General features: G+C 47.3%; 1 protein-coding gene across 1 annotated transcript; it reads left to right on the plus strand.

The window, feature by feature from the left end:
* Positions 1-850: 850 nt before the first annotated feature.
* GJB2 (gap junction protein beta 2) lies at positions 851-7,255 on the plus strand. The gene is made up of 2 exons (XM_035003745.1): positions 851-1,285; positions 5,200-7,255. The coding sequence occupies exon 2, from the start codon at positions 5,217-5,219 to the stop codon at positions 5,895-5,897; it is 681 nt and encodes a 226-aa protein (XP_034859636.1). The 5' UTR covers positions 851-1,285; positions 5,200-5,216; the 3' UTR covers positions 5,898-7,255.
* The last annotated feature ends 1,845 nt before the right edge of the window (positions 7,256-9,100 follow it).

Consider the following 9,100-nt stretch of genomic DNA (forward strand, 5'->3'; position numbering starts at 1 on the left):
CCACATCCAGGGCCCTCGGAGAAGCCCTGTGCCATCCTTGGCAAGAACAAAACTTGTCTCCCCCACCACCTCCAACCCTAACCCTTGGCATTTTGTTGAAAGTGGTCCATCAGAAAGGGAAGTCAAGGGGCGCCAGGGTGGCTCAGTTGGTTAAGCGACTGCCTTCGGCTCAGGTCATGATCCTGGAGTCCCTGGATCGAGTCCCTGGATCGAGTCCCGCATCGAGTCCCGCATCGAGTCCCGCATCGAGTCCCGCATCGAGTCCCGCATCGGGCTCCCTGCTCGGCAGGGAGTCTGCTCCGTCCTCTGACCCTATCCCGTCTCATGTGTTCTCTCTCTCTCATTCTCTCTCTCTCAAATAAATAGATAAAATCTTAAAAAAAAAAAAAGAAAAGAAAAGAAAAGAAAAGAAAAGAAAGGGTAGTCAAGTTGGCGTTGGCCTTTGGGGGAAGAAAGAAGCAGGAACTTGGCCAACCCTAGTGGCCCCACCTGCTCGCCCACTCTGAACCCAAATTCCAAGGAGGGAACAGACCCTGTGCCACCGCGCTGCAGCGGAGAGCCTCGCAAGGAACTGGAACCTCCACGGCCTGAACTTAAATCTTCAAATCGTTGGGAACGTCTGTTTTTCTAATAATTAAAAAATATATATATATATATTGAAGCAGAGCTTCAAATACAATAGTACTGTTGAACTAGTCCAAATAGAAATAATAATAACAGCAACAACTATCCTTTAACCCCACCCATCCCCAAAACGCGGGGAGACACAAGGCCTGGGGCTTTGCATCCTCCTCAGGTCACAAGGCTCAACCTCCCCTGGCTCTGACCCGGAGCGGAGGGGCTGGGGTGGCGAGGGGGGCCCGGGGCGCTTGGGGACCCAGGGGAATCCAGGGCTTGGGGGCACCACGGGGCCCAGGATCTCCGGTACCTCGGGGGGCGATCGAGGGATCCGGGTCCCGGGGAAGCTCTGGCTACCGGGGAGGCCCTGCCCGCCCCGCCCGCAGCATTGGGGGCGGCCGGGCAGCGAGGAGCCGCCCCCTCGGTAACCTTCCAAATAGCTTCAGGGAAGAGGCGGAGTGTGGGGTGCGGTTAAAAGGCGTCGCAGGGGCAGGCAGGTGTTGAGGATCCGACGCGCCCGGCGCGCTCCGCTCTCCCGGACTCGCAGCCAGTCGGCGGCGCCGCAGCCCACAGCGAGCGCCGAGGCGGCCCCGGCCGGCACCCGCCCAGACCCCGGGGAGCGCACAGCCGCCACCCGCGACCCCGCCGAGCGCTCCCTCCCGCCCAGGTGAGGCCGCGCCGCCGGCGCCCGACCCTCAGCGCCCCGGGACCGCCTGGGCTGGGGGACCCCGCGCCGGGAGGGACCCCGGGACGGCTAGGCCTCGGGGACCTGACCGCGGCCGGGGCACCCGGGTCCCCCCAGCTGGACCCGGCGTGCACTGAGTCCACTGCGCCGTCCTTGTCCCGGGCAGAGGCGACAGCGGACCTGGGGCGGAGGGCAAGGAGCGAGAGCGAACTTCTGGAAAAGGGAGTGAGTTCCTTCGGCCAAGTCCTGAAATCCGAATCGGGCTGTTCCGGCCGGATTTGCAGCGGCGCGCCGGGGAAGGGGACGTGGTAACCGAAGCCCAGAGGCAGTGATCGGGCTCGGCGCGCAGGGCGGGGGAGGGGAAGCCAGCCCGCCGGAGACGGTTCGACCTCGGCGTGATTGATCGTCGATAATATTCCTCCCGGGAAATCCTCGCACAGCCGCCGGCTTGCTTTAACTGCAGCCCCTAGAAGTTTTTAATGGGCTGAAGGCTTAGTTCCTGAAGAAAAATCCATTTCGTTTGGTAGCAGGAAGCCTTCACAGGAGGAAACTGACCTTTACCTCCTCGCACTGCCTTTGCAAAGAAAATCACTCAGGTCGAGGTCCGGCAGAGATTAACTAGAACTCCCTGCCGCCTGGGAGCCCAGAGCCCAAACCGCAGCCTAAATCTGAGCTGAGACTTTGGTTGCTTCTCTTTTTCCTTAACAGTCAAGAACGTTTATCTCCAGGTGGGCTTTTCCAGCCGGATGGAAAGCTTTAGGACATTTGTTTACAAATAAGGTAGTGTGCAGCTGAGAAGCGGGTTCTTTAGGACGGTTGCTTTAGCCCTTCAAGGTTCCCTCAGTGGAGGGGGGAAATAAGCCTAAATGGTGTGTGTCTTTCAGTTTTCTGACAGCCTGACCCGTCTGACCGTGACCATTTACTTGGTATGACCCTGTCTTGAGATGTTTGGTGACAGCCATGTCCCCATTAGCCCTTTGAGTCTCTTTCAAAACTAGTGCGCTCAGTGAGGCGCAATTACAGACGCCTCTGAGGGGGTGGGGGCGCTCTGTGGAGAGGTCAGCCGTCCAAAAAGTAAGGATTGAGAAGAAGTTAAGGGGTAAAGAATTCCTTTTGCCTTTTCGGCAACCTGGTGATTCACCCAGTGCCTTCCCTAAAGAACAGAAGCAGCTCCTCAACTCACTGCTGGCGGAGCTCCAAACAATTACAGGGTGGTGTGGGCCAGATAGGAGCTTGCCCATGACCCATCTGCCAGGTCAAGAAAGGCAGGAGAGTAGCTCCCTGGATGATTTGAATATTGAGAACAATGCCAGCTTGCTTGGTTAGTCCATCTTGAGCTATTACCCCTGTCTCATCTGGGGAGCAAATTTTAATTTGCTCCTCTTCCTAGAAGGATGTTTTAAAGATCCTTTAAAACATTTTGGTGGCAACTCAACCAAAAGCTTTAAAAAACAACAACAATATAGGGTGTACTTTGAACTGAATTTGTCTCAACTGTTGATGATTGGACTGGTTGATGGTAGAGCGTGAGATCCTTGGTACCCTGGAAGAGGCAAAGGCATAAGCCCCACCCCTCGATTTGTAGCCAGATGTATTGAATTAAACCATGGACAGTTTATTTCAGTGAGTGTTCTGCTTTCCAGTTGGTAAGTGCCGACGAGGAACTGGACTGTCTAATTTCATAAAATTGTTTGGTTAAAAGATGACTTTTGCCTCACCTAGGAACCTCCTAGACAGTCTGTGTCTGAAAGAGTCAGGGCTAAACCGGGACTAAACCCTGGTTTCTTCCAGATGATGTGTCTCTTTGTCAAGCTGAGTAGGGCTAACTGTTTCCCAAGCACATTTCAATCTTACCTAGTTTTTCTGTCTGGGACTCTTCTCCACGTCTCTCCTGGCTCCTCTGGCCAAGGTGGCATTGGATGGCTTCAGCCAGACCTTGGTGCCCCACAATAGTGCCCAAGATGAGGCGCAGTGATGAAAGGTGTTTGTTCCAAGCCTGCTTAAGAAGTCTATCAGGAAACAGGACCCAACTTGCTCAAAATGAGGAGAGAATTTAACATAAGAAGGAGGATTCACTATCAGCTTAGAAGGGGTGGAAAACAGATCACTCACCAGAATCCTAGAGAGGTGAAATCCTGTTTACAAAAGAGGTTGATTGAGACAGACGGGGTATAACTATGAATAAATGAAGACACCTCATATCCTGGGATGAAGAGAAGGCCACTGTCTCATGAAAGATTGATCCACAGGCTTCTCCAAATCCCTTTTCAGTGAGTAGTACAATACCCCAGCACGCTTTGGTTCTAAACTTCAATGCAGTGACTCACCCTGTAGGACCAGTGATGGGGGGGAATCACTGAGTTAAATTTTCTGTCATTTTTCTTAGTGTGCCTCTTTAAAAGGCTTCTAAATTAAAACCAGAGCCCTAAATAAAAATGTACCAGTACAATTACCAAACAGATATCCCTCAGTACTAACCGAGCAATCAGTCCCAGCATGGCAGTGAGGACCACTAATCCATATACAAAAAGTATGCCAAAATCCATGCAGAGTGGCTTTGCTGCATGGAAAGACTGATTCTAACCTGCACCTTTTTATGTAGAAAAAGGAAATGAAGGCTTTTGTGAAATTTTAACTTGGGAGTGCCTTAAATATAAACTTTACCATTGGTACCAGTCATTTTACTCCTACATTCCAAGTCCATGAATGTGAACTGAAATATTTTTAAGGAAAGTGGCTCAAGGGCACCTGGGTGGCTCAGTGGGTTAAGTATCTGCCTTCGGCTCAGGTCATGATCCAAGGTCCTGGGATCGAGCCCCGCATCGGGCTCCCTGCTCAGCGGGGAGCCTCCTTCTCCCTCTGCCTGCCGCTCCCCCTGTTTGTGTGCACTCTCTCTCTGTCAGATAAGTAAATAAAATCTTAAAAAAAAAGAAAGAAAGAAAGAAAAAGAAAAAGAAAGAAAGGAAGGAAGAAGGAAGAAGGAAGGAAGGAAGGAAGAAAGAAAGAAAGGAAGGAAGGAAGGAAGGAAGGAAGAAAGGAAGAAAGGAAGAAAGAAAGAAAGAAAGAAAGAAAGAAAGAAAGAAAGAAAGAAAGAAAGAAAGAAAGAAAGAAAGAAAGAGAGAGAAAGAAAGAAAAGAGGGCGCATGGGTGGCTCAGTTGGTTAAGCGACTGCCTTCGGCTCAGGTCATGATCCTGGAGTCCCGGGATCGAGTCCCGCATCGGGCTCCCTGCTCAGCAGGGAGTCTGCTTCTCCCTCTGACCCTCCTCCCTCTCATGCTCTCTGTCTCTCATTCTCTCTCTCTCAAATAAATAAATAAAATCTTTTAAAAAAAAAAAAAGAAAGAAAGAAAGAAAGAAAAAGAAAGAAAGAAAGAAAGGGGCTCTGCAGGGAGATGTCCCATTGGCCTTTAAGGCAAGGCTGGCCTCAGCTAGTATCAGTCCCACTGGCATCATCCAAAACTTGAGGCTAACAGGCAGATGCAACAGCTGAGTGCTGATCCAGTGCTGAGTAACTCAAGCAGAGTCTGCAGAGAGTGCAGAGTTGGGTCAGCACTAATGAATGCCTTTAAGTTAGTGACTGCTTTTGCTTGTGGTGCTCCTCCCCCACCCCCAAACCTTTATTATGTGCTAAACACTGGGTGAATTATTCCGGTGAATAAGCTGCTCTTTATTAGAGAACGCATACAGACATGTTCCAGGTGGTTTGGGAACTATACATCTAATCCTACGGCAAACTAGGCTGGTTTTGTTTTCACCTTTTTTGGTGAGGTTGTGTAAGAGCTGGTGTTTGCTCCAGAAGAGATTTAAGAATGCTGACTTACCTGGGACCCAGAGAAACTTCCCCAGTTCTGTGCTGACTAGTCACTCCTGTATTGTGTTCGCTTTGTCTTTTCCAGACCGCCAAGAGGAAAAGATGGATTGGAGCACGCTACAGACTATTCTGGGGGGTGTCAATAAACACTCCACCAGTATTGGGAAAATCTGGCTCACGGTCCTCTTCATTTTTCGCATTATGATCCTTGTGGTAGCTGCAAAGGAAGTGTGGGGAGATGAGCAAGCCGATTTTATCTGCAACACCCTGCAGCCCGGGTGCAAAAATGTGTGCTACGATCACTATTTCCCTATCTCTCACATCCGACTCTGGGCTCTTCAGCTGATCTTTGTGTCCACACCAGCTCTCTTGGTGGCCATGCATGTTGCCTACCAGAGACACGAGAAGAAAAGGAAGTTCATTAAGGGAGAGATAAAGAGTGAATTTAAAGACATCGAAGAGATCAAAAGCCAGAAGATCCGCATCGAAGGGTCACTGTGGTGGACCTACACCAGCAGCATCTTCTTCCGGGTCATCTTTGAAGCGGTCTTCATGTACGTCTTCTATATCATGTATGACGGGTTCTCCATGCAGCGTTTGGTGAAATGCAATGCGTGGCCTTGTCCCAATACAGTGGACTGCTTTGTTTCCAGGCCCACGGAAAAGACTGTCTTCACGGTTTTCATGATTGTAGTGTCTGGAATTTGCATACTGCTAAATGTCACTGAATTGTGTTATTTGCTAATTAGATATTGTTCCGGAAAGTCAAAAAAACCAGTTTAACACATTACCCAGCTAGTGGATAAAAGATAGGGTGCAAAGGATGAGGCACAGGTGCTTTGCTGTCAAGGCATGGTCACCAGCATTTCCCAAGATCAAGGTTCTTATCTTAAACGCAACCATCTGAAACTGCTCTAGATCTCAGTGAAACTCCAGATGCCTCCGACAGAGCGTTACTCTCCTAAAGCTTGAAAACAAAGGCATAATTCTATGCCTATACTGATTTTTACTACAATTAGTTCCAGTAAAACCCCGTGCTGGTAGGGGTTATGGGTGTAGGTACTCTCAATTTTTAAATAAAGGACATCAGCGTTTGTTTCTCTTTCTTTGAGGAAAGGAGAGAAATGCCGAGTTCTAAAGAGGACGCTGAGAAGTTTGGGTTGATCCCCTTAGGGCTCCCTTTGCCATAGTCCCTGAACTAAAGGTGGAAATAGAGATTCTTGATTCTTTTATTCGCTTGGGAAGTTTTAGTCTCTAACAATGGGCAGGGTTATCTAATGCTTCAAACTCTGTCACGCTTTTTTTTAAGTGAAAACTTTAAAATGGGATATGTTCTTTTGATCTGCAAGATGTTCTGAAACCATTAGATGTTCCTCCTATTTCAAAGGCTCAGATTATTATATGTGTGCAATTAGATACTATCACTGAATTTAAAATACGGCCTTCGGTTTTGAATAATTTGCAGTGCCTGAGAAGCTGTTTGCTGTATTAATTGTGGTATGTAGCACATGAAAGCATTCCAGCCTCTCACACATGAAACCACCTAGAAGAACTTAGTGATGGCTTATAATAGCAAAGGGCCTCATTTCCAAAATTTAGGTGTAATTTTGCATGAGAAATATGGACCGGATGGACCACCAACCACTACCAACTACAGGCTGGCTCAAGACAGCCTCTTTCCTTTACAGTGTTTGCCTTTTCCATTACTGTGGTAAATGGTAGGAACACTGATTGAAAGAGATTGCTTGGGAATATTTTATTGCCACAGTACAATTTAATGGTGCAGAACAAAATGAGGGGAGCGGTAGTTACCATTTTTAAAGAACAGATGGAAAGACTAGACTCTAAATTCTGATGATTAAAAAGTTTCATCTACTTCAAAAGTTTGTTTGCTTCCCTCTTCAGCATCCAGTTTTCTTAAGTGAAAATAGAATTGGTAGACCTTTGTTTTTAAATAGAAACTAGAGTTTAGATAAATATTTAGCAGTTCTGTAGGACAAATTGAACCCTGATATCATCATTGTGCTCGACATGTTTTCCAAAAAATGGTACTCAGCATACTTAATGAGGGTAAACATTTTCCTGTTGCCAAGAATAGCATTGTAAAAACATTTTGTAATAATAAATAATAGCTTTAATTACATGCTTGTAACTAAAATAATTTTGTAATGTCTCAAATGTCATTTAAAATATTAAAATATAATTAATTCATAAAATAGCTATTTAAAATCTATTACAGTTTTTAATAGAAGAGCAAATTTTAATTTCATCTATAGCCTGTTTTGTATGTTAATATTTTCTATTTCATAACCCCAAATGGGTAAGTTACCAGAGTATCTGTCCACTATTCTGGGATTCTTCTGCCCACTTACAGAAAAGTCTCTGTTACTAGAAAGCTTGGCAGGGGAGGGAGAAGGAGAGATTATTTTTGCCCAACCACATGCTCACCTCGAACTGGTTTTTGACAAACACACGTGAAGTATGATGTGTGGACTGGATTTGTAACCTGGAGAATGCCAAGTTGGGTTCATGTAACCACTTTGGCTCCTAGAAGAATTATGGAAGCTGACACTTAAAAATGTGATTCATGGTGAAGTTTGGCCGAGCCATTAGAAAAATTCTGTAAGGTGTCTTTTCTAGGAGATTTTCTTTCTGTATATTTGTATGTAATCAAAGCTGGTCTTGTGAAACTGCTTTTTCTTCCTTAGTGCCCACTTCTATGGGAAATAAGACCGACAGGTGAGCCTGTCCCTGTGTGTGTGAGTATCTGCCACCGGAAGGCCGGCCTGGCCCTCACGTGGTCTCCCCCGGTCGGCCAACAATGCTTCCGTCCTTTCAGTAGAATGAGCCTTCAGCCCAAGGACCTCAAAGCATTTTACACATATTAATACTTATGAATATTTTTACTGAGAACCATACACCATACACTTATTTTTTTAAAGATTTCATTTGTTAATTTGACAGAGACACAGTGAGAGAGGGAACACAAGCAGGGGGAGTGGGAGAGGGAGAAGCAGACTCCCCGCAGAGCGGGGAGCCTGATGTGGGACTCGATCCCAGGACCCTGGGATCATGACCTGAGCTGAAGGCAGTCGCTTAACCAACTGAGCCACCCAGGCGCCTCATACACCATACACTTTTAAAATGGATTTAAGAGGACAAAAAAAACCAGGGGTGCTTAGGTGGCTCAGTCAGTTGGGCACCCGACTCTTGATTTCAGCTCAGGTAATGGTCTCAGGGTCGTGGGATGGAGCCCCGCGTCAGGCTCTGTGCTCGGGGCGGGTCTGCTTGAGATTCTCTCTCTCCCTTTCCCTCTGCCCCTCCCTTCTGCCCCTCCCCTCCACTCTCTCTCTTTCTCTCTCTCAAAAATAAATAACTCTTAAAAAAAAAAAAGCAGACAAAAAACAGCCAACTTTCATCCAAGTAATAGAAAAGGGATAAGAAATAGTCCCTGGCCATTTTCCACTGTGCTCTGCATGCAGCCTGTTAAAACAACACATGACTTTTTAAGTAGATGTGTTCAGTCTTAAAAGCTATGAAGATTATTACTCTCAAGATTTTAAAAGACTGGGTCAAAGTAATTACAGATTATTGCTGATCACTTTTAAGAACTTATAGAGCCGTCTGGCCACATGCCTGAAAATTGGAGCTTGAACTCCGAACGTGAATTTAAACCTCAATATATACCTCAAGTTTATCCTTTGTGCTAGGTAAGAAAAAGCTTTGCTGGTTGGTTGGTTGGTTGGTTGGTTGGTTGGTTGGTTGGTTGGTTGGTTTTTAACGATTCTGCCAAAGGACCTTGTGTCCGGTTGGCTGCATCAGGGCCACGGCCTCTCTGGCCTCACACAGGCCAGCCTCCAGGAGGGCCTCAGCATTGACAGAGCATCACTGTATGTGACCTCGCGAGCTTATGAAGCAGTGGGTGCAGCCCAGCTGCTAATTCCACCTGGTACTAGGTTTATTAGTAAACGGGCACTCGTGATCTC

This window comes from Mirounga leonina, unplaced genomic scaffold, assembly GCF_011800145.1.
Source record: "Mirounga leonina isolate KUSES-001 unplaced genomic scaffold, KU_Mleo_1.0 Mir_127, whole genome shotgun sequence".
Taxonomy (NCBI): domain Eukaryota; kingdom Metazoa; phylum Chordata; class Mammalia; order Carnivora; family Phocidae; genus Mirounga; species Mirounga leonina.